Below are 26,227 nucleotides of genomic sequence, written 5' to 3'. Positions count from 1 at the left end.
TTCAGTGCGCCCTGTGCCGCACCTCATACATTGGCTGTCTTTACAAGCGATTGCATTAAAAAAATTATCACCTACGATTACGATAATCTCTGATGCGAAATTTGAGTGCGGCTGTATAGGCGTTCTCATTTCGCGATATATTAGCTGCGTGGAAAGTGTCTCGTGCGATACGTTGCAAATGGAGCGAAGTGGGGCGCGACTGCCTCGTTAATCTCGAGATAGCGCATGGGTGATGTGTGGGTGATGTCTGGGTGCGATCATAGCAGCAGCCGGAAACTTGCGGAGCTTTGTGTCCATATATCGTATCGGTGGTGTTATCACTGAACAGACTATGCGGGCTACCCTGGCGCCATCTCGTGGCAGTCGGTGCCGCAATGCCGGTGTTGCGCAGCGCTACGCTTTTCTTCTCCCGCTTTCGCCCTACCCCCCTCCTCCGCTTTCCGCCTCATGGTTTCGCTTTCCCGCTCGCGCTCTCTTCGCTGTCGCCGCCTTTCATCGGCGCTCCGCGTTCGTTTTTGCTCGTTTTTTCGCTCACAACGACGTCGACGCTCGGCGCAGGAAGGGGGGGACTAACAGCTGCGCCCTAAAAACTTTATCGGTTATCTTCTAACGGGTTTGTCGTGAAATCATCAGCAGCGACACCGAAAGCTGGGTCTATGTGCGGGCCAGGAAGCAGGGCATTGTAGCTTACACATCTCGGGGCACAAGAATGTCATGTTTAAGTATATGATTCCTCTAAGATGCGCAACGCTTCATTCTTGCTGCGACACGAAAACGACGCTCCCGGTAGGGCCAATGAAAATCTGTAAAAATCGTCCGTAGGCGCTATTGAATTGCCTTTATTTTTATAAACATGCACTTTATGGGATATTTCAGGAACAGTTAGTTGCACACAGCAACTTGAAGGCCTTGAAACCCCGTTTCAGGGCGGCAGCGGCAAGCACAGGCCGACAACAAAGACAACCTTACAATACGATACAACGTTGGCATCAACTTGTCTGGCAGCCAGGTGGTAGAAACGCTGTAACTTGTCGGTCAACATCTGGCGGTGCGCTAACATGAGCAAATAAACATTGAGCTCCCTGGTTTGCCCGTTTGAACAGGCGAATTCATGAGGCTGCAGCGGGGCAGGACCTCGGGCGCTCTCCTGCGATTCCCGCCAAATACAGGTTCCCAATATTGCGTCACCTGTTCCTGCTTGTGTGACCAATAAAGTGACTACTTACATGCTGTTGGTTAGTGAAAATGGAAAAACATTGAGCGCTACCGGGCAAGAAATGCAATCGCTAAATTAAGAAATTACGACAAAGTGCGATATTGCGAGTGTTTGATTGCGTCTGATTGGCTACGTACAATTCTGCTTCGTGTTTATTAGCTGAACGTCGTAGGGGGGCCACTGTGTGCGGTGGGAACTCCGCAGTGGCAGCACTTTCTTGTTTTTAAAATTAAGTGAGTTAAAATTATTCAGAATTTCTTTCGCAAATGTTGTTAATCAGGGTACACTGAGGAGGTGCTGATGTCGGCCAACAATAATCAGGCGTAGCTGCGAAAATTCGCTCAACTCTGTCTCACCGTTATTAAGAATGGCTGGGAATCGTCACTTCAGACACGCCGCGGCAAGTCAACCTGCTGCGGCGTTCTGCTGCTGATCGCGAAGATGCCGCGTTCGTGGCATGGCTGTGGTGGCTGCATTCTTCTACGGGCAAGTAGCAATAACTCTGTTTCACCGTGCCTTATGTGCGTGGCCGGAGTCACTTTTAGCCGACAAACGCCGTACTTCACTAAAATGAGTTGGCGCGTTTTCGGCTCTTGTTTCGCAGACTACCTTTCGTTCAAAGCGAGGAGTGAATCTTCGCCCGGCATCGTGAAAGCAGCTAGGCGGGGCCTTCGTCTCCTGGTGGTGTTTGTGGTACTCGGACAACTGTTGGCGTTGATACCCTGCGTCAACACTTCCGGTGAGTCGGATGATTTACCAGTTCGGGCGTGCCTGGTGCATAATCGGTATTTATGTTGAAGCAAATAGATTTATACCGTCGCTTGACCCGTACTGAACTTATTTGCATTCCCATTTAGCTATCGGCTTTCGTACGTACAAAACTTGAGGACCGTCTAGAGAGCAAAGGCATTAAAATGTCTACCGCTTGCTTGCGTCCGTTCGCGGCTTTTTGGACTTGTGAATTGGTGCACTGCTGCCATTGTACAAGCGTTACTCGTTAACAAAGTGCTTGGGCTTTTGTCTACACGCCATGTATAAACGGACTAAAGACGTGAGTGCCAAAAAAAAGTATGTACGTGCTTTCCGTAGAGGTGCAAGTATTGGAAGTAGGAATACAGAATTAGCAAGACCATTTCAAGCATTGACGACATTGGGCGGGTAATTTCAATGTTATAGCGCGAGTTGCATTTCGTCTATATCGAAGCGAAGACCTGTATTGCTATATTTTTACAAACAATTAGTGAATTGCTGAAGCGATAAGTTTACTTTATTAACAATACGGAAGAAGTATTAGTGTGTGCATATACATAGCTAGTTCAGATATAAGGAATAAATGAAATACGTGATTCATGCGTTCATTAATTTATCATTAAAATTATTATGATTTCGTGTTAAGTGAAATATAAGCAGACAAAGCTCAAGAATCAAATGAGAGTTCCTGAAGTTCGTTCGGGTTACATTATAGCATTGATGGAAAAGCTTGCACAAAAACATACTCATCAGCCCCATTGAGATAACGGCAGAAGGAAGACTGGAAGACATGAGCCAGCGAATTAACTTTACGATCACCGTAAGCAATTGCAGAAAATGCAGTGCGCTTAAGCTTTCTATTCGAATATTGAGCGCATGCGCATCTTTTACCAGCATTGTGAATTACAGCACAAGTTTCTTGTGCTCCTAAAATGAAGTTAGTTTGTGCGCTACAGCTATGGCCGGTCTTCTGTGCTGTCTTGTCTGTGGTACATATTGCGGAGTATGGGTCACCTTGTCGAGTAGTCTTGCGTTATGCTGGATCATACCGCTCACGTTTTGAAAGAATTACTAGCTTAAGGAATCTTGATGTCAGGCTCTGTTTTGATCCTTAAAATCAGTCGCTCCAACGGAGCATTGTCTCATCAGTATGACTAGATAGATTGTACGGCTTTTGCTGATTATTTGGATTGCCGGGTTTCCAGCGTTTCCTATTCTCCAAGATGTTTGCTTCCTTAGGGTTCCTGCTTCGAGACCAACGTGTTTTAACTCTTGTCAGACATTCGATCACAAGAATCTGAGCGTTACTGGATTTAACATCAAGTTTGACAGTTTTTCCATATTTTGGTAGTTCTTGTCATCAAGACTCATGCGCAAAATTTGCTTCCATGGTGTGCTTAGAATTGACATTCACAGAACAGAAGTACTCGACCTGAATATGGACACCAACTGACTAGGCTCTATTTCAAGAGTGAAGTGGAGGTGAACAAGGCAGTCAGATCTGCTGCTAAGGTGCTACTGGAGGTACCACTCCTGAGATTTTCTTAAACCGGCTTTATTTCGAACTCCCTATGCAGGGTGATGGTTTCGGATAGTTGGTTTTCCATTTTAGACTGTGTGGTACAGCCGGAAGCAGGGACAAGGGACGCGCGAAAAACGAGGTCAAGCGCTTACTTCACCCTAGGCTTATTGTTTCTTGATAAGGGGTGCTTTTCCTTGAACTCCCTCAGGTTTGTTGTTTTAATGGCGTAGTCTAGAATGTCCCTAATACATGAACCACGTTAATGCAATTCCACCATTTCTCGGAGGCGGAATTCCCAGGCCGAGGGAAAGAGCAGCTCCGGGTTTTCTGAGGAGTGGCAAGAGGCACTGAAAAATCCAGCCGAATGTTATCGAGAGGTCGATTTCGCCCAGCCGAGTGTAATTCGCGCTGCCAGAGTGCTCTGGAGTGCTCCAAACTGGCCAATTGAATGTGCCATTTGTCGTACGTGCCAACTCTGCCAAATTTTTCGTAATCAACGAATTTGAGCCCCTTCTACGATATTGCGAATGTAACGCGATATTCTACAAAAAATACAGTTGCGGTAAAAAATCTTAAATAAAAAAAATTGTATGGCCCGTGCGGCGCATTCATGTCTACATACACGTCGCCGTGTTCATGTGAGGAATGTGCTTCCAGTATGTGTATTCCCAATGGTTGCTAAAGCAGGCGAATTCGGCGTCAGCAAAGCGTCTAAAAAAGACCTATTTGAAAGAGTTAGGTTGCTTGTAAACCTCTTCTGTGCAAAGTTTTTAAGTGCTTCTGCACTGAATGGAGAGCTATCTCAATGCCAATATATGTCGTATGAAGGCCACACAAGGTTCTGTGCTCACGCAGGAAACGCACCCTATTGAGCTGATAATGCAGATGACGTCAAAGCAGAGTACTGTTTTTCAGAATTGGATCATCAAAGGCGCCGGGGATCTCGCGAATGCATTCCAAGTTGGCGCAAGGAGCCTTTCTGTGTGTTGTTTCAAGCACTACCAATCTATTCCACAAATCGGTAGTACGGTTGACCGTGCAGCTAAACCTGGCTGGAATTTGCGTTATAATGTTTAGCTGCATGGACAACAGGAGCAAACCCTTTACTTCTGCTCCAAATGCAAATCTGCAGACACTGTAACACAGTTGCTATAGGCCAATTTACCAAAAACATATATCCAGCCTCTCTGAGGCTGGATACGTAGATAATCTCAAATTCCAGCTAGGTTTAGCTGTGTGGGCACCACGTGTAGTTCTTCGAATTTAAACTGGAGTCAGTTTCTAAAAGCTATATATATATATATATATATATATATATATATATATATATATATATATATATATATATATATCATACGCAATCATTCAATCATTCTATATATCACACGTAACTGCGAACAAGGTTTAGCTGTATGGGAAACCGGAGCAACCCCTGTACTTCTGCTCCCAATGCAAATCTGCAGACACAGTGACTCAGTTTCTATAGGCCAATTTACCAAAAACATATATCCAGCCTCTATGAGGCCGTCCACAGTTAGCGAGTTTCATTTCATAAGCCCAAATTTTGCCTCTACTGCAGGAGTTCATTAAGGAGAACGTAAAATCGTGGGCGAAAATGCGGCAGGATATAGAGGACTCCCTGCAGAGAATCCGTGACGTGGGCCTCAAAACCAAAAGTGGCATCCCATACGATGTCGCATGTTTCTTCGACCACGTCAAAATCCAGGCGAGTCGTTATTAATTGCTTCTGCACAGAGGCCCTTCCCTGAAGATGCTGCAAACGACATTATCTTTGAACACGTCAAAACCATATAACCGTCATATTACGAAAATAAACATTTTCACATTTTATAACAGATGCAACTCATATTTATTGAGTAATCAGTACCAGATTTTAGAGGTATTTAACAATTCTCAGCTTTATGTAAATAATAAGCTTCAAAATAGACACAATTAGCACTACTGAACGAGCCATAAGTAAAGGACAACTGTGACAATATTGATTTAAAGAGGAACAAAAAAACTAAGTACTTATGCACAGGAGCCCCTGCAAAATTTAATAGTGGAAACACAAAAAGAAAAGGTTATGGTTAAAAGGTTACGCCGCTGAATATGCTTGCCAGCGAAAACTTGTCGGCGTCGATATCTGCCGCGACGTGCAGCCATGCGAACTTTTTCTCTCGAGGCATTTCCTTCTGACGACAAAAGCAGATCTGCATTTGTACCAATGCCGCCTTTACTCCTAATAGAACTTCGGGGTGAAGCACCCTGAAGTTCTAATCAGAGAGAAAACAAAAGAAATTTTTTTTCTCGGCCTTCTGATATTAGCGACCAAGTATGTACACATAACCTTTAGGATGACTCCCAATAACGCCACAATGATTACGCTTAAAATATTTTTTATGGAAAAAGAATTGTCGAAGTATAGAAAACACTTGCCTATATCACTCCAGTAACAGGCCAGTAATGTGCCCTCTTGTGAAATAATTCGTTTACTTATTTCACGTTTTCAGTTCCACGCGAAAATTGGGGACTGCTGAGCGGCCCACACCCTGTACCTGACCACTGTGAGAACCCTCTACGATGAAACCATCAGACCTTCTGTAAGTACCGTCTATCTAGTACGCGAATTCTTTACTATAACCACGTTAAGAATGCAACGGCGAATGCAACGGCGAATGCACCTGAAAGAGTGCATGCGCACTTGCGTAGAATCACCTAGTCCGATATGTATAACTTATTCGATACGTTTAATCAAGAAACGGCTGCACAGTTAATTGAAGACTTTTCCATTGTTAGAAGTGATCTGTCGCTTTCGTTTGCTCTGATCGAACACGACTCAGGCCATCATAAGGCTTCGAGAACCCATATGTGAAAACGCTGCTTCACCGTGACATGGCATCAAACAGCGGGAACAAATTTAATCTTTGCTCCGCGGAACGTCGGTCACTAAAGGATAGAAATCAATTTCACTAAGCAGCTTCACCTTTGAGGGAAGCGAATTTGACCACCTCAAGCTTTCAGTAACCGCTGCGTGCCTGTGGGCCAACTGGTGAGGTTTGAATTAACCAACGCGGTATGGATTCTAGTTAGAGCCAAACGAGTTGTTCTTCCATGACAATGCGTTCGTTTTTAGCTGGTGCTGCGCAGCAATTTCATCTATATAAGCGGAAACTTGAAATGACTGGGTTGTATTATACGTATGTAGACAATATTGCGTTGCATATTGCTAGTAATAGTTTCGGTTAACTGTGGGACTCTGGCCGCATGTTCCGTCCATCTGCGGCGGTCCAGTGTCTGTTGCATTCTGCTGTGACAGAGAATGAGGTCACATGACCGTGAAGCTCGAAAATGTGCTTGCTTTGTCCTATTTCGGCGCTAATCCTTCGTTGTCACCATGTGGTCAGTAAACTTTCACTCATTCATTCAATCATTCTCACCCCGTGTCAATGAACAGATACCGATGTTGTGCGCGCACTTCTAAGCCTCATTAAAATCGACAATGAGTGAACTTCTTGCTTTCTTGCTATAGCATCCGTAATCATCCCAATTAGGCAAATGCGCATCATTGGGGCTTGGGTGAACAAAAGCAAACAAGCGAAAGGGCTACAATTGCAACGCTGCATACAGTTGATTATAGTCTATCGGCCGCCATCAGAAATAAAAGTTGCTTCTGCGGCAATTTAGAGAAGAGGGTTCAAGCTCCAATCACTTATGATACATTCGGCCGGTCCCTGACGCACTCTACTATATTTCAACTATGATGAGGCCGCTCCTCATTGGAGCCAGAGAAGAGTGTGACCGAGTCGAATGTGCAGAAGCTCGCCAGAGCAATCTGAGGCTGGAAAGATAACGGCGCGTTGTCTATTCCAAACAGGCAAGGTATGCTTGTGACGGCCATTCATGGGAGCGTGTCAGCCCCATGGCTCACGACACGCCAACAACAGGGCCGACACGAGCCACGTGATTCGAATTCCGCCGTTCCTCGGTGGCAGAATTGCCAGGTCGAGGGGAAGAACAGCTAGGAGTGCTCTGAGCAAGGAGCCTTGAGAAATCCAGCCGAATGGAATTCGCGCTGCCAGAGTGCTCCGGAGTGCTCCAATATGACTAATTGAGTGTACCGTTAGACGTACGTGCACACTTTGCCAAAATTTTGTAATCTACGAATTTGAGCCCATACTACGACATCGCGAATGTAGCGCTATGTTGTACTAAAGACACAGTTGCCGAGAAAAGTCTTAAATGTGTTGAATTAGTGGCCCGAGTGAAATCCCACTATGAAGCATTAAAGAACGAAAATGGTATGGCCCGTGCTCAGGCATCATGTTTGCCTACAAGACGCCGTCTTACAGTGGGAAATTTGCTTCTAGTAATTTCATTCCGTATAGTTGCTAAAGCAGGCGAATTCGTCGGCAGCAAAGTTTATAAATAATCACAGTTATCTGAAAGCATGATGTGGCTTGTGACTCTTTTGGGTGTGAGGTTTTTCTGCTGTTAAATGATTGCTGATAAAGGCTATATGAGGGCGACCCAAGCTTGTGGGCTCAGGAATGACACGCACCATGAGCAGATAATGCAGATTAGGTCAAAAGCAATGCATTACCTTTTCAGAATGAGATCAGCAAAGGCGTCAAGGACCTCAAAAAGGCGCCCAAGATGGCGGAAGGAGCCTCGATATGGGTTGTCTCAAGCACTACCGATTTTCTTGTGCAGAAAAGAAACGGCATTGTGCACAATATATATATATATATATATATATATATATATATATATATATATATATATATATATATATATATATATATATATATATATATATATATATATTCGAATTGCTCCGAATGCAAATCTGCGGACACAGTGACACTTTTTCTATAGGCCAATTTACTAAAAGTGTGTTCAGCCTCTCTGAGGCCGCCCAAAGTTAGCAAGTTTGATTTCACAAGCTCAACTTTTGCTTCTACCGCAGGGATTCATTAGAAGAGCGTGAAAGCGTCAGCGAAAATGTGGCAGGATATCGAGGCCTCCATGAAGAGAATCCGTGACCTGGGCCTCAGAGTGAAAAGTGGCATTACATACGATGTCGCACGTTTCTTCGAAGACGTCAAAATAGGGGTGAGTCGTGGTCACTTGCATCTGCAAAGAGCTTCTTCATTACACACGCTGAAAGAGACATGCTGCTTGAACGCGTGAAGCAATACAAATATGAACATTTCCACATTTCATAACAGATGCGACTCTCATTTATGGAGAATAATCAGTGCCAGATTTTAGAGGTATTTATTTTGAAGCTTATTAGTCATATAAAGTACTCAATATTTACATAACGCTGAGAATTCCTAGACATAATTAGGACTACTGAACAAGCCATAGGTAAAGGCCAACTGTGACAGTTTTGATTGGAAGAGGCAAAGAAATCCAGATAGTACTTATGCACAGGAGCCCCATTCAAAATTTTACTCTAGAAATACGAAGGAAAAGGTTATGAGGAGCTTGCAGAAATAGACATCGCCGTCGCTTCGGTGTTGCCTATAAAGTTCCAGGTTAATACGATTTGTGCCGCTCGCCGTGCGCTGTATGTGCGAATGTGAGCCTGTGATCGCGGTTCAGTTTCGTGCATGCAAGGGGGGTTAAAGGGTGGGAAGCGTACCCTTTCCTTCGAGCGCTAGGCTCGAGAGAAGGGTAGGGAAGGGGGGGGGGCGCTTGTTACGCGCCACAGTTTCTTCACAGCTGTCTGCGATGGGCATATAGTCCGCCACTCGCAGTGTTTTTGCGTCTTAGTTCGTGTTGATGCGAGCAACAGCACGAAGGCCCATTGGTTCGCTGCTGCTGCCGCATTTCCCCACTCGAACGTTTTGACAGGGATTTTCCCGAAGATTTGTTCATGTTTGCTTGTGTGCGCGTGACACCAGGCTTATTAATTTAGTCAGGCCTATATTTGCAAGTTTTGGCGTCCTATAAACCTTCAATGCTCACTTCGTTCAGCTCGCCACCAATTTGATATCGCAATTGATACTGCGGTTTTCCAGAAGTCCAAAACAAGAAGTCCAAATACCAGAAGTCCAAAACAAACGCTGCCTCTACCGCTCGCTGGCAGTGATGACGCATTGGTCTCTCTTTCTCAGAAAAGGTTTGTTTATTTAAATGGAAATACATAAAATATTCCCAGAGAATCTCGTCTGGCAGTTCTGTAAGCGTGCATAAGCATTGCGGCACTTGCTCAACTCCGCGCATCAACGTTACGGAATTTGATGCGACTATTACAAACGACATCGCTGCGGCGACACGAGCTGAATTGATGGATCAAGCATTCTATTGCAGTTGGCGGTGCCATGTGGGCTGATAGCATTCTGTTTATTATAGGCCGTTATCGCTATTTATCGCCTTACGCATGTGCATAGCACCATCATCAACCGGGTTAAACCACACGATCGAGGTAGCTGCATATGGCGCGTTCGATCAGGCCATATTTTGAAGATAATCTGCGGTGGTAACAGTGTTCCCCGACTGCAGATAGGTGCGTGTGCATTTTGTTCTTTCCACTTAGCGTTGAAGCGGGACGCGCGGGCCCCTATATTGAAAGCGATTGCGGCGGATTTCGGTGAATGCTGGCAGCTTTGTGAGCGCTTTGTTCTCAGAGCTTAGCTCGCGTTTCAGCGATAGGCAGCACGAAGGCGAATTCACTCGCTGCTACGGTCCCTATCTGGAAAGCGGCCGTCTTACGGGGTGGACGAACAGAGGGACGGACAGACGGATGGTTTTTCTCGTTTGCTAAGCGTACTGTACAAGTGGTTACTCATTTAAAGATAAGATGATAAATCAGAGCAGCTCCTGGACACGACTTTCATTGGTAGATAGTGACGCCCGTGGCACGCTGAAAATCTTGGGAAGACACGTCCGACATTTGCGTCATATTCACTAACCGCATGCGTGGATCGATTGCAGAGGCACCATTTAGAAGCTGTTAAGAAATTGCAGATTAGCGATTACTACTTCAGTAGTACCTAACCGTCCCAATTTAGCCCGAGCGGATTTCGCAGCTGTGGTTTTGAAAACTGTACCAGGCGTCGTTTTGCAGTGGCACTACGCAATATGTGGAAACTGTCATAGCCCAATCAAGCAAGTAGATGTTGTGGAATCGCTACAGCTCTCGCCGTTCATGTTCCACGCCAATCGATGGAAAACACTGACGCTGCTTTGTGACCTAACAAAAAAGTGATTGTTGCCCGAAAGCAAAATATTGATGTAGATGGCTAGGTACTAGATGACTACAGAAAGTCAGGTTCGAAGAATTATCAGCCGTAAAAGTTGCAATAAACGTGCGCTGACTAATTAAATGAATAAGCGTGGCACCATGGGCGACCAGCAAAGCGTGAACAATCTGACTCGAAGATTGTAAACGCTCACACTTACAACGCTGGAGCGCAGAGGGGGGAGCGAACAATTCGCGCCACCTTTCACTTGAATGCGTCAAGAATATAGAATTATGCGACATCCAGCACAAGGCGCGCTTCTCATGGCAATCATGGCGTCTCCAAGGTCATTTAATTTCCTTCGGAGCCCCAGAGGCTGATTACGGTGGCGCTGGTGTGATGCCTTATTTATAAGTTCACAGCTTTTTGTGAGGCCTTTCCAGGGTACTTATAGACTCCTCGTTGTACTTTTTGTTCATACATTCTACTGCTTGACAAAATTCGTCGCAATGTAATTTTCTCTAGTCTATCGTGTTGTATAAACCTCCACATTGCGTACACTGGAGAGAAACCACTGCAATCTTTCGGCAAGAGATGTGCTGTCACAGACGGTCTTTGAAATATAGTTTGTCCCACTTAAATTTCTAAAATATGCAAAAGCCACGTAGCTGGAAATAACCTAGGTGACGTTGCTCGCTTTCACTTGGAAATACAATATAACGGTTTTTATCATTCCATCTAATTGCATATTTTGCCTTAACGAACTTCTCAAATAATATGATTAGATGAAAAGATGCGATGACCAAATTTTGGAGTAGTATGAAAAACTCTCGATACACCTATCCGCTGATCGATACGCGCTACATAAGTGTTTTCTCAAGCGTGAAAAAAAGCCCGGGAATACGCGCAAAATCTCTTGAGCGGACAGTCAAGCACACTCTGTGCGCCCTGTGCTTTGCCTCATACAGTGCTTATCTTTACAAACGATTGCTTTCAAAAAACATTATCTCCGACAATTACAATACTCCCTGATGCGAAATTTGAGCGCGGTTGTATAGGCGTTTTCATTTCCCCTTATATTGGTTTCAAATGGAGCGACGTCTGTCGTGACTGCCTCGTTATACTCGATATCGCGAGAGGTGTCGCGTGGGTGATGTGTGGGTGCGATTCACAGCAGCCGCCGGAAATTTGCGGCGCTTTGTGTCCATATATGGCATCGGTGGTGTCATCACTGAACAGACGATGCGCGCTACCCTGGCACCACCTCGTGGCAATCGTCACCGTAAAGCCGGTGTTATGCGGCGATTCCATTTTATTCTCACGCTTTCGCCATACCCTCTTCCTCCGCTTTCCACCTCGTGGTTCCGCTTTCCTGCTCGTGCTCTCTTCGCTATCGCAGTCTTTCATCCGCGATCCGCGTTCGTTCTTGCTCGAAAGGCGCCTGTTCCGGCGGCGAGAGTCGACGGCGCCGACTCTCGCCGCCGGAACAGGCGCCTGACAGCTGTGGCCTAAGAACTTTATCGGTTATTTTCTGCCGTGTGTGTCGTGAAGTCATCAACAGCGACAGCGAAAGCTCACTCCATTTTGCGAGCCCGAAAGAACGTTATGGTAGCTCATGGACATCTCGGGACACAACAACGTCGTTATTCAGCATACATGGTTCCTTTGTGATGCGCAGTCTTCTTGCTGCGACACGAAGACGACGCTCCCTGTATCCCTGTAAGGCCAATGAAAATCTGTATGAAGGGTCCGTAGGCCGATCTGGCGTAAACGTCCTAATGGGACTTAGCCATTGAGACGTACAACCACTGGTTTAATTAGTCCGTCAACATCTGGCGGTGCGCCGAGGTGAGCAAATAAACATTCAGCTCCCTGGTTTGCTCATCTGAACATGCGAATTATATCGTGCGGTCTGCTGCAGTTGTCGCCAAATCCAGGTTCCCTAAATTGAGTGTGACCAATAATGTAACTAATTATATGTGATTGTTCACTGAAAATGCAATTGATTTATTGACTGAATGAGTTGCCGGGCGCGGAGTGCCATTGTTAAATTACGAAATTAACAGAAAGTGCGATAGATGACAAGTGAGTCTGCTTCGTGTTATTAACTGAACGCAGTAGCCGCTGTGTGCAGGACGAATTCTGCAATGGCAGCATTTTTTTTTGAAAAGTAAGTGCTTTAAAGGTATTCAGGTTTTTTCCGCGAATGTTGGTAATCATCATATACCGAGGAAGTGCTGATGTAGGCCAACGGTAATCACGAGTAGGTGCAAAAAGTAATTCACTCCACTCTGATTCACTGTTGTTAAGAATGGCTGGCAGTCTTCACTTCTTCAGACGCAACGCGGCAACTCACTGGCTCCGGCATTCTGCGGCTGATCGCGAAGGTGCCACGTTCGTAGCACGTAGCAACAACTTTAGTTTGCCGTGTCTGAAGTGCGTTACGTGAGCCCCCTTGGGCCGGAAAACTCCGTACTTTACTCGAACAAGTTTGCGTGTTTTCGGTTCTTGTTTCGCAGGCTACCCTTCTTTCAAAGCTAGGAGTAAAACCGGAAGTGAAACCAGGAGTGAAACCATGAAAGCAGCTGGGCGAGGACTAGTTCCCCTCGTTGCGTTCGTAACACTCTTAGCGTCAACAGCTACAGTCGACACTTCGGGTGAGTCGCGTGATTTACTGCTTCACGCTTGCCTGATGCAAAATCGGGAATCATATTGAAGCAAATAGATGTACACCGTCACTTGACCCGTAACGAAGTTATTTGCGTTCCCGTATAGGCATCGTCTTTCGGACGTACAAAGCTCGTGGACAGTCTAGAGAGAAAAAGTGTTAAAAAGTCTACCGCTTTCCCTCGTCCGTTCGTGGCTTTTTGGAGTTCTAAATGGATTACTCGGTAAAAAGTGTGAGCGCTTATATCTACCCGCCATGCGTAAATGGTCCAAAGACGTCAGTGCAAAATAAGTATCTGTATGTACTTTCTGTAGACAGTGCAAGTTTTGGACGTACGGGTAACGAATGAGCAAGTTGCCTATCGGAAGCATTGACGCCATTTGGCGGGTAGTTTGAATGTGATAGCGCGAGTTGCATTGTGTCTATATTTAAGCGAAGATCTCTATTGCTATATTTTTTTACAAACAAATAATTAATTCCTGAAGCGATCAGTTTACTTCATTAACAATACGGAATGAGTGTCAGTGTGTGCATATACATAGCTTTTTAGGATATAAGGAATAATTGAAAGACGCGATTCATGCGTTCATTTATTTATCATTAAACTTATTCTGATTTCGAGCTAGGTGAAGTATAAGCAGACAAGGTTCAAGAATCAAATGAGAGTTTCTAAAGTTCTTTCGGGTCACACTGTAGCATTGATGGAAAAGCACGCATAAAAACATATTCCGTGATTATTTATGTGCATCGGCCCCATTGAGCTAACGCCAGAAGAAAGACTGGGAGGCGTGAACCAGCGAATTAACTTCATGATCCCCGTAAGAAATTGCACTAAAGAGCGAAGCGCTTAAGCCTTCTGTACGAATATTGAGAGCATGCGCGTCATTTACCAGCATTTTAAATTACAGCACAAGTTTCTTGTGCTCCTGAAATGAAGTTAGTTTGTGCGCTACAGCTATGTCCGGTCTTCTGTGCTGTCTTGTCTGTGGTGCATATTCCGGAGTATGGGCCACCTTGTCGAGTAGTCTTGCGGTATGCTGGATCATATCGCTCACGTTTTGAATTATTGGCTAATGGAATGCTGACCTCAATTGTTTTGATCCGTAGAATCAGCGATTCCAACGGGGCATCGTCTCATAAGTATGAGTAAAGAGATCGTATGGCTATTGCTGACAAATTTGGTTGCCGGGTCGCCAACAGTTCCTATTTTCCCAGGTGTTTGCTTCCTTAGCGTTCTTACTTATAGACTAACCTGTTTTAACTCTTGTTAGACATTAGTTCACATGCATCTTGGCGTTGCTGGCTTTAGGATCAAACCTGACTCTGTTGCCATATTTTTGGTAGGTTACATAATCAGGAGTAATGCGAAAAATTTGCTTCCATGTTGTGCTTAGTAGTGACATTCACAGAAGAAAGGTACTTGACCTGAATACGGACACCAATTGACTAGTCTCTATTTCAAGAGTAAAATGGAGCCGAACGGGGGCGTCGCGTCTGCTGCTAAGGAGCTGTTGCAGGTTCCAGTCCAGGAATTTTTCAAAGCTGGTTTTTTCCCGAACAACTTTTAAAGGCATAGTCTAGAACGTCCCTCATACGTGAACCACGGGACTGGAATTCCGGCATTTCTCGGTGGCGGAATTCCCAGGTCGAGGGGAAGAGCAGCTCCGAGTGGTCTGAACAGTAATATGGGGCACTGAAAAGTCCAGCCGAATGTTATCGATACCCTGATTTCGCCCAGCCGAATGTAGTTCGCGCTGACGTAGTGTTCTGGAGTTCTCGAAAACGACCGATTGAATGTACCATTAGTCGCACGTGGCAACTCCGCCAAATGTTTCATAATCTATGAATTTGAGCCGATTCTACGACATTGCGTACGTAGCGCGATGTATGGTAAAAGATACAGTTGCCGAAAAAATGGTTAATTTTGTTGGAGTATGGGGCCGAACGAAATGGCAAAGATAACGCAATAAAGTAAATGTGGTGGCTCGTGCTGCGCCTCCATGTCCGCCTACAAGACGCCGTGTTCATGTGGGGAATTCGCTTCCAGTAAGTTTATTCCATACAGTTCCTTAAGCAGGCGAATTCGGCGTCAGCAAATCCTTCGAAAGAAAACTGCTATTCGACAGCATTATTTTGCTTAAATAAATCTGTTGTGTGCTAAATTTTTTTGTGCTTTTTCAGTTAGCATAGAGCTAAATCATAGCTAATAAAGGTAGTGTGAAGGCAACAGAAGGTTGTGTATTCATGCATGAAACACAAGCTATACTGCCGATAATGCATAGTACGTCAAAGGCAGTGTACTGCTTTTCCGAACGGCATCATCAAAGGCGCCGAGGACCTCGAGAAGGCATTCCAAGTTGGCGCAAGAAGCCTTTAGATGTGTTGATTCAAGCACTACCGATTTATGCGGAAAAGTACCAGCATCGTCCACAAGCAGTCCGTACAAATATATATATATATATATATATATATATATATATAAATACAAGTGCTCTCTTTCCGATGGGAACTGGGTGTGTTTGTGATCCACTTCTGTTGAGGATCGCTATTGTTTGAGCCGTTCAGTTGCTAAGCCAGTCTAGTAAAAGCAAGACGCATTGATACTTCTCTTTTGAAATATGCAGAATTGCAGCAGAGTGCTTAATTCACGCGTTATCAGACGGCCCTTTATATGTTCATCTAAGGGAACCGTTGTGCAACGAACATAGGGCTCTGAGCAGTCTACTGGAGACACATGAGATAATTGGCCTGTTAGTGGCCTTTAAAGAAAAACAGTGAAATTCATGTATCAGTACGGACATGGCCCAAAACTCGCGTTCGTTTGCCTGTCCTCCTTGTGTGAGTTTTTTGCAACTACCAAAGGGTCCGTTTGACTATTTAACATATCAACTTCCTTGCGGACATTTATATTTGACATAAAAGGGAAAAGTAGTAGCCGGAGGTATATTGTTTCGATCAGCGTGGCTCGTTAATACTTTATGAAGGAGCTATTTTTTAGTCTTACGAAGTTTTGATAAAACATCAAGGGGCGAAGCGAACGCGGCAATTTGTGGAGAAGTTGCAACGCACGACGGAGATGATTTGCCTCTCTTAACTGCATATTAACTGTGTAAAGCTGCATCTTAACTGTGTAAAGCTTAACTGCATCTTAACTGTGTAAAGAATAAGAAAATATTGATAAATGCAACTTTCCAAAATTTTCGAGGCAGCTTTTGTGGCAAAGAGGGAGGCGGGCCCATCTAAGTGCTGCAAAAATGTTAAACCCCAGGATTTTTTTTCGGGGGGGGGGGGGCCCAACAACTCCATCATCATCATCATCGTCGTCGTCGTCATCATCATCATCATCATCAGCCTGTTTTATGTGCACTGCAGGACGAAGGCCTCTCTCTGCGATCTCCAATTACCCCTGTCCTGCGCCAACCCATTCCAACAAGCACCCGCGAATTTCCTCATTTCATCGCTCCACCTAGTGTTTTGTCGTCCTCGATTGCGTTTTCCTTCTGTTGGTACCCATTCTGTAACCCTAATGGTCCAACGGTTATCTAACCAGCCCATTACATGACCTGCACAGGTACATTTTTTCCCTCTTGATGTCAATTAGAATATCGTCTATACCCATTCGCTTTCTGATCCAAACCGCTCTCTTTCTTTCTCTTAACGTTATGCCTAGCAATCTTCGTTCGACCGCTCTTTGCGCGGTCCTTAACTGGCTCTCAAGAATCTGCCCCATATGTCAGCACTGGCAAAATGCACTGATTGCACACCTTACCTTTCAGTAATAATGGTAAGCTTCCAGTCAGGAGCTGGCAATTTCTGCCGTATGCGATCCAACCTATTTTTATTCTTCTATGAGTTTCCTTCTCATGATCAGGGATCCCTGTGATTAATTGATCTAGGCACACGTACACATTGCAGTAGTACTCTGCACATTTCGCGATAACCTGATTGATGACATGAATGTGATCCATTGTAAAGTATCTCTTCCTGAAGCCAGCCTGTTCCCTTGGTTGACAAAATCCAGTGTTGCCCTTCACAGTCTTTAGTGGCCGACTGGCGATCCTGATCTCTTGTTCCTTTGCCCGGCTATTTATGATTATCTTCATCTTCTGCGTATTAATATTCTACCCCACTCTTAGACAATCTGTTAAGGTCTCCAATCATTTCTTGTAACTCGTCTGCATTGTTGTTGAATAGAACAATATCATCGGCAAACCGAAGGTTGCTGTGATATTTGCCATCGACCTTTACTCCTAGGCCTTCCCAGTTTAATAGCTTGAATTCTTCTAAGCACGCAGTGAATAGGTTTGGAGAAATTGTCTCCCTGTCTGACCCCTTTCTCTATAGGTATCTCCCTGCTTTTCTTGTGTAGAATTAAGGTAGCTGTAGAACCTCTGTAGATATTCTTACGCGAAGGACGAGTCAGTAAGACGAGAAGCTATTTACAGATTATATTTACAACAACGGTTGCAGCGCTGACCGGTTAGATTCACAGCGCGAGCCCAGTTCGTTCTTCCTACTCTTTTCTGGAGTGATGGCGCCCACGCGCCTCGTTCAAACAAACAAATACCACACGCATGTAGCAATATTTCCAAGCTTTTTACGTAAGCGTTCTGTACTCCTTGATTACGTAGTGCCTCTATGACTGCTGGTATCTCTACTGAATCAAATGGATTTGCGTAATCTATATAAGCCACATAGAGAGGATTATTTACTCTGCAGACTTCGCGATAACCTGATTGATGACATGGATGTGATCCATTGTAATGTATCTCTTCCTGAAGCCAGCCTGTTCCCTTGGTTGACAAAATCCAGTGTTGCCCTTATTCTATTGGAGATTATTTTGGTAAATATTTTATATAATACTGGGAGCAAGCTAATAGACCTATAATTTTTCAATTCTTTAACGTCTCCTTTTTTGTGGATTAGTATAATGTCTGCATTCTTTCAGTTTTCTGGGACCCTTGCAGTCGATAGACACTTCGTATAAAGAGCCGCCAGTTTTCAACCAAGCATTATGTCTCCTCCATCTTTGATTAAGTCGACTGTTATTCCACCTTCTCCTCCCGATCTTCATCGTTTCATGTCTTGCAGGGCCCTTCTGACCTCATCGCTAGTTATAGAAGAGTTTCTGTATCCTGTTCATTACTGTTTCTAAGTGAGGTATCGCGACTCCTCTGGGTACTGTATACAGGTCAGCTTAAAATTTTTCCGCTGCTTTTACTATACCTTCAAGATTGCTGATGATATTATCCTTCTTATCTTTTAGTGCATACATCATGGTTTGTCCTATGCCAGGTTTCTTTTTTACTGATTTCAGGCTGCGTTCATTTTCTACGGCTTCTTCAGTCTTTCTCATGTTATAGTTTCGAATATCAGTTATTTTCGCCTTGTTGATCAGTTTTGACAGTTCCGCGAATTGCGTAATGCTGTGCGGCCGCCAGTCCCATACAACAGAGCGCAGGACTCTGCGATTCTAGACGTGCTGCGCTCACCGCGAAAGGTAAGAAAAACACCCACATAAGCACAGCAGAGAAGTGGCTAGGTGAGGCGGTTCGGCCGATAACTGTAGAAGCAACATTCAGAACAAATAATTGTTCTCCACTTCCGGCGGCGTTTTCTCTACTTCCTTTTTAAATAAAAAGATGTGGATCCATACATATTCTCACAAACAACGGTTAACTTTCTTATCATTCACTTTTGCTTGCAGTTTGGTTGTTGCCTTGGCTCGCTCCCTTAGTAGATCGATTAATTTCTAAACTCCTTGCGATTTTTGTTTACAGTTGCCAATTTTGCACGAAAAGTGCTATACAATTAGGGAAAAACAGACGAGGTAACGGGTGACAGTCATCTTGCTTATGGGTTAAGGGTTATTGCAGGGTTTCATGATGGACTCTCTTTCACATTATTTTATTTCCCCCCTTATCTAACCCATATCACGTGTAGATGGTTCCGGGCATCTGCGAGCGTCGCGGCGAGCCGTAACTCAAGGAAATAATGAAGCAAAGGGAAAAGTTGAACGCAATTGGCGTTTTCTCTGGCCGCAACTCGTTCTATGAGAGTGCAGACCAGCTGAGTAAGAGCCGCATCCCCCTCCTGATCCCAGGATCAGCCTAAACAAAGAAGGTTGAACTAACAAAAGGAACAGCTATGGGCGTGACGATTGAATAGATGGTGACAACTGAACGCATCTCGAGTTAATTGCGCGGGTGCGGAATCTATGAGAAAACTGTCCTTCACATTACAAGAGAGGCCGATAACTACCGCCATCTAAAAGGAGTGAACAAGGCAGCATAATGCTGACCGATGAACAGCTGCCAGGTCTCAACGTTGATCTGGCGGCGCTTTAGGAATGTGTGAGGAGTGGTGGCGTGGGTGGGGAGGGGGGGGTATGCCACATGATTTCGGGGGGGGGGGGGGGCCCGGGCCCACCCCGGGCCCCCCCCTGGGTACGTGCCTGGTTTCAACAGTTTGTTCGAGTTAAGCGAAAAGTTGAAGAGTTCCGTCTGACCTGTCTTGAAAGAAAGCTCGCCGCAAGCGCAAGAAATTCGGACGAACTATTAGATTAGACGCGTATACCCCGCGGCGTTCTGCGAAACGAGTTTTGATTAAGGCCTGTGGCGGCAGGTAATCACGGCAGCATGCAGCGAAAGATGCTTGCCAGCGAAAGCATGTCTGCGTGAGATCTCAGCCGTGACGAGTAGCCATTCAAACGAGGGCGATCTTTTTCTCATGGGCCATTTCCTTCTGACAAAAAGCAGATCTGCATTTGTACCCCTCCCACCGTTTTCCTTCGCCAAGAAATAATAATAAAAAGCAATCAATTTTTTAAACGGCCTTACGTTATTGTCTCACCCTTCATATTATTTGCGCTGACGCCACGATCATTACGCTTAAAGGGTTATCAATAAAAAAAAACTGTCGCATCAAAAGCCCTCGCCTACATCACTGCAGATGCGTCAATAATGTGTGCTTTTGTAAAATCATTCACTCACGTTTGCAGGTGCGTACGATAGTGTGGGATTGCCGACCTTTCTACGCATTGTGTGGCTCCACTATGAAGACTCTCTGCAATCAAGGCATCAGGTTGTATATAGGTACCGTCTTTCGAGTACGCATTTTCTGTACTATAACCACATTGCTCGCTAAGAATACAACGGTGATGCACCTGAAAAACCGCATGCGCCCTTACGTGTGATCGCGGAGTCCTATGCACATAAATTATACAAAATGCCGAATGAAGAAATGGTGGCACAATGAAATGAAGCATTATTCGTTGTTCGAAGTGATTTTTGTTTGTTCCGGTCGAACATGTCCCGGACATCACGAGGTGTTCAGATCCGATATGTGTAAAAGTAACTCCAGGGTGTCATGGCCTAAAATTAGCGGGAACGAATGAAATCGGGTCTTCACGGAATGTCGGCCACTAAAGGATAGAAATAAATCACGCTAAAACAGCTTCACATCTGAGCGATAGCTGCCGCTCTGTCTGTTGAATTTGAAGTAGTCAAGCCTTTGTAGGAACCGCTGCATTCATGAGGGGGCCACTGGTGGGGTTTTAATTAATCAAGGCGGGATGCATTCGAGTTAAAGGTAAACGAGTTGTAGTTCCATGGTAATGTGTTGGTTTTTCGCCGGTGCTTTGGACGGTTTGTTGCAGTTAAGCGAAAAGTTCAAATAACGGGGGTTGTCTGATGATATGTATGCAGACAATGCGTTGCATATAGCTAGTTACAGTCTCTCTTGACTGTGGCCGCACGTTCCGTTCATCAGCTGCGGCCCAGTGTTTCAGCGAATGAGGCCACGTGTCCAAATCGCATCCGTGGCCGCCACGTTAAGATAGGGGCGCAATGAAAATATTCTCAGTGACGAGCACAACATGCCGGGTTAAAACGCTCGTTTACTATCACACTTTCGGTGGCGGTTAATGAAATTCGAGTTGGTCGAGAGAGAGAGAGAGAGAGAAATAACGTTTATTTGCACCCGCAAAAAGAGCCCCGAGGAGTCAAGAGTCTTCCTGCCTCTTCGGCTTGCTCCTCCCTTTTCAGCTGGCTGATGCTCCTTGGAGCTCAGCGGTGTCCAGGGCCATGCGGATGACTTCTCTTTGATCATCGTCCTTCGAGCTGGTCGTTAAAGTCTCCCAGGATTGTCTATACCTATCTGGTTTATTTTATCTAGGACATGTCCATATTATGTGGATCATGTCCGCCTTTGCCCCGCAGTGTTTGCAATTCATGTTCTCAATCTTATGGTGCAATCTCTTCAGAATGTAGGGGTTGCAGATCCCCCCCGCTTGGAGTTGCCTCCATGTTATCTCTTCTTGCTTACTTAGTTTCTTATGCGCCTCTGGCAGTGTTTTCCTTCCCATTCTATAATAATCGAGAATTTTGCTGTAAGCGTTTATGCCTTCATTTTGTAGGGGCTCCCTGGCTGTGGCGGCTGCATTGGTGTACCGGTAAATAAGCTCTCAGGCCAATGCGTGCGCTTTCTCGTTGCCGGGCAAGCCTTCGTGGGCAAGAGTCCATATAAGGTTTGCTAATTCTTCTGGTATTGGTCCTTTCTCCAATATGTTGAGCGCCTCTTTGGAGGTTTTCCCTGCGGTATAATTCCTCATGGCTGTTTTGGAATCTGACACTATGATTTTGACCCCTTTTAGGTCAAAGCTAGGGCTATGGCCACCTCCTCTGCAACCTCCACTCGGTTTTGCGGGGTACTGCAGCTCTTTGAGTTCTTACCGTTAGCCTGTGTCGTCACTGAGAAGAAACCTGGTCGGCTTTCATATTCTGCTGCATCCATGTAGAACACTCCTTGCTTTTTATCTAGTGATTTTTGTAATGATTTAACCCTGTCTTTCCTCCTGTCCTGGTGTTGACTGGGATGCATATTCTTCGGGAGTGGTGGTATGCGTATCCTGTCTCTGATTTGTGACGGAATGGCTCCCGTGTTTCTTACTTTGTTGTTAGTTTTGTATCCTAGTTTCTCTAGAATTCTCAGACCACCTCTGCTTCTCATTAGTCTCTGTAGCTGGGAGACTAGTGTGGCTTCGATCAACTCTTCTAGGGTGTTTGAAAGGCCCATGTTTAGTATCCTCTGCGTAGATGTGCATGGTGGCAGGTTTAGGGCTTTTTTAACTTCTTTCCTAATGATGATTTCTATTTTATTTTTCTCGGCCCTTGTTAGTTTAAGGTACGGTGTTGCGTATGTGATCTTGCTGATCGCGAAGGACTGTACTATCCTTAATAGGTTAGCCTGCCTCATGCCTGCGTTCTTGTTGGCGATTCTTCTGAGGAGCCGACATGTTTGGCTTACGCTCAGTTCAAGCTTTCTAATCGTTTCCGTATTTCTTTCATTGTTCTGAATGTGCATGCATGCGTAGCACTCGTATAGCTTTAACTTTGATGACTCTGATTGCGGCTGTACGTTGCTGTGGAATGTGAGCTGATATTATCGCACGAAACAAGAAGTGTGAAGAATGATTTCTGATCTAATAAATAACCTTAATGTTGATACAACACCCTCAAGCATTCAAAAAGTGAATGCGCCTGTGCAAACCGACACAACTTTTCAGCTGTTTTCTATATGATGATCCTTTGGCATTTTTGCTATCCTTCTCGTATTGCTTCCAATTAATTTCTCTTGAATGCTTTGATGTATTATGAATTATCAGTGCTTCTATCTTCTAATTTGTTCTAATCATGCACTAATTTCCTTTCATGTAAATTTGGATTTTAGTACACAGAGCCTTGTTTGCGCATATTGCACAAGTAATTGTATAAAATTATGCTCGCGAGCACCCCCACCCCCCGCCCCTGTGTTATAGCCTGTTCCAGGGGGCTGTCACGTGTTACACACCTTATCACTCAACTATCACCATCGTAATTCTAATAACAAAACTTTCAGTTGAGATCTGAGAATATTCCTTATCGTATAATCGTATTTATGCGCACTATTCGTATTCGAAAAGCAACTGTTCGATATTTCTTACGAGCAATTCTTATCCTAAATACATCAATAGTGGCCCAGATTCTTAACTGTTTTCAGCCAAAGGGCATGCCGGTACATTGCTTGAACCCTAAAAGCATTTACGTCGACAGTATTGCGAGATGGGTCCTGCCGGAGTTGCTTCTTTTGTGTGGTCTCTGTGTGCTCGCCTTTCAGCGTCATAAATGCCTGCCAACAGTGTCTTAAAAATAGCTGGAATGAAAAGGATGTCCGAAAATTAAGCCGGAACTGGACCACCTTGGAAAACATGAGATTGTAGCCAAGAAAAAACGCTCTTCTCACACTAGTTTAGGACGCATAATTTTGCTGTACAGAAGCTTCTTCACATGTATCTTAGCGTTACTAGCTTTCCGAAGACCCATCCAAAAAATGTACTTCCGTGGGGTGCTAATTAGCTGAGGAGCTACTGGAGCTACTTCTGAACCCTTCTGAACCCTCCTACTTGTGAATCTGCTTCTTAATTCCTTCTGAACGGACTTTATCCCGAACAACTCGGTCAGTATTGTTATTTTAAGTGCATAGTCTGTTCCGACAACATTTAGCTGTGGTCTCAACATTTAGGAAAATTTCGACAAATTTAGCTGTGGTCTCAACCCTCTTCTTTTTTCATCCCGTACGAGTATAACACTTTTCAGGTTATAAACTAACCACATTGCATTTAGTCAAATAAAGTTTTTTCCTGGCTATTGCCAAGAATCTTCTCGTCCCTCATTGCTGAACTGTTTCAACAAAACATTATGTTCTCCACTTAAGGATAAGATTTAAAAATAAAGCAACAATGAATGGCTGATGAGGTGGCCATACAGTGTAGCCATTCCTTAGAAGTATTTTATAATTTACTGCGCCCTTCATTGCCGTTACTTTCTCGATTCTGGAATGTCAGTGGCACACTGAAGATGTCCAGGGGACATGTCCGGGATTTTTGTCACAGCCCTTAACCGCGTTGCGCACTTCTTTTGCTGAGGCATCATTTGGAAGCTGTTAAGGAAATGAGGCGACTAAAACCTTTGCAGATTTGCGATTACTACATTAGTAGTACACAACAGTCGCAATTTAGCCAAAGTAGATATTGCAGCGGTGGTTTTTAAAACTGTGCCAGACGTCATTTTGCCGTGGCACTTCGCAATATGTGGAAACTGTCATAGCCCAAGAAAGCAAGCAGATGTTGAGCAATCGCTGCAGCTTTCGCCGTTCATGCTCTAATCCAGTCACGCAAAACACCGGTGCTCCTTTGAGACTTAACAAAAGAGGGATTGTTTTCCGAAAGCGAAGTATTGATGTAGATGGCAAGGTACTAGGCGACTACAGGAAGTCAGGTTCGAAGAATTATCAGCCGTAAAAGTTGCAATGAACGTTCGCTGACTAATTACAACCATGGCACCATGGACGCTTAGCAAAGTGTGAGCTATCTCACTCGAAGACTGTAAACACTCTCACTTACAACGCTGGAGAACATAGAGGGGAGCGAGCAATTCGTGCGGCCTTTCACTTCAATGCGTATTCACAATATAGGATTATGCGACATCCAGCACAAGGCGCGCTTCTCATGGCGATCTTAAAGTTTGCAAGGTCGTTTAATTTCCTTCGCAGCTCCAGAAGCTAATTACTGCGGCTCTCGTGTGATATTTAATAAAGTCACAGCGTTTTATCAGGCCAGTCCATAAGGCCAATAGACTATTCGTTGTTAGTTTCGTTCATACATTTGCGCCGCTTGACAAAATGCGTTGTAAAGTAATTTATTTTAGTCTATTGTGTTCTATAGGTCGCCAGATGGGTACTTTGGAGAAAAACCACTGAAATTTGTCGGCAAAAGATGTGCTGTCATAGACTGTCTTTGAAATCTGCAGTCCACGATATAGTTTGTTCCACGTAGCCCTCAAAAACGTGCAAATGCCATGTAGCTGCAAAGAACCAAGGTTACGTTCTCGCCTTCGCTTGGAGATACCCATATTAATTTCTTTTGCATTCCATCTTATTGCACAATTAGTCTTAAGTAATCAACTTCTCAAATATCATAATTAGATGAAAAGTTATGATGACAAAATTTTGTACCAGTATGCAAAACTCCCGATACAGTTATCTGCTGATCGATACGCGCTACATAAGTGTTTATCAAGCATGCAAGAAGCCCGAGAATACACGCAAACTCTCTTGAGCTGACAGTCAGGCACATTCAGTGCGCCTTCTGCAGTGCCTCAGACATTGCTTATCTTCGCAAGCGATTGCTTTAAAAAATTATCACCTACGATTATGATAATTCCTGATGCGAAATTTGAGCGCGACTGTATAGGCGTTTTCATTTCGCGATATATTGGCTGGCGCGGAAGGTCTGTATCGTGCGGCACGTTGCAAATGAAGCGAAGTGTTGTGCCACTGCCTGCTTAATCTCGAGATCGCGAGAGGTAGCGCGTGGGTGATGCGTGAGTGATGTTTGGTTGCGATCCACAGTAGCAGACGGAAATTGGCAGCGCTTTGTCTCCGTATATGGTATCGGTGGTGTCATCAGGGAACAAAGGACGCGCGCTAGGCTGGCGCCATCTCGTGGCAATCGTCACCGCAAAGCCGGTGTTGCGCACCGCTACACTTTTCTTCTCCCGCTTTCGCCATACCCTCCGCCTGCGCTTTCCGCCTCATGGTTCCGCTTTCCTGCTCGCGCTCTCTTCGCTGTCGCCGCCTTTCATCCGCGCTCCGCGTTCGCATTTGCTCGTTTTTTTCGGGTACGACGACTCCGACGCTCGTCGCAGGAACAGACGCCTAATAGCTGCGCTCTAAAAACTATATCGGTTATTTTCTGTCGTGTTTGTCGTGAAGTCGTCAGCAGCGACACCGAAAGCTCGCTCCATGTCTGGGCCTGGAAGCAGGCCGTTGTAGCTCATGGA

General features: G+C 44.8%; 1 protein-coding gene across 4 annotated transcripts in view; it reads left to right on the top strand.

Annotated features, from left to right (window-relative positions):
* Window positions 1-26,227, top strand: part of LOC142563166 (uncharacterized) — a 55,399-nt gene that overhangs the window by 1,915 nt on the left and 27,257 nt on the right. For 2 of the 4 annotated variants that reach the window (XR_012824318.1, XM_075673717.1), the window contains exons 2-5: window positions 1,821-1,955; window positions 6,002-6,091; window positions 8,458-8,603; window positions 13,201-13,338. Coding sequence is in view for 1 of the 4 variants with exons in the window: in XM_075673715.1 (XP_075529830.1) it covers window positions 8,493-8,603; window positions 20,350-20,443 (205 nt within the window). In the remaining 3 variants the exon portion in view is untranslated. Of the gene's footprint in view, window positions 1-1,820; window positions 1,956-6,001; window positions 6,092-8,457; window positions 8,604-13,200; window positions 13,339-20,349; window positions 20,444-26,227 lie in introns of all 4 variants that reach the window. The other 2 variants (XM_075673716.1, XM_075673715.1) reach the window with 2 other exon arrangements.

Source organism: Dermacentor variabilis, chromosome 11 (assembly GCF_050947875.1).
Source record: "Dermacentor variabilis isolate Ectoservices chromosome 11, ASM5094787v1, whole genome shotgun sequence".
Taxonomy (NCBI): domain Eukaryota; kingdom Metazoa; phylum Arthropoda; class Arachnida; order Ixodida; family Ixodidae; genus Dermacentor; species Dermacentor variabilis.
The sequence above is the reverse complement of the archived record's forward strand: the minus strand, read 5'-3'. Positions and strand labels throughout refer to the sequence as shown.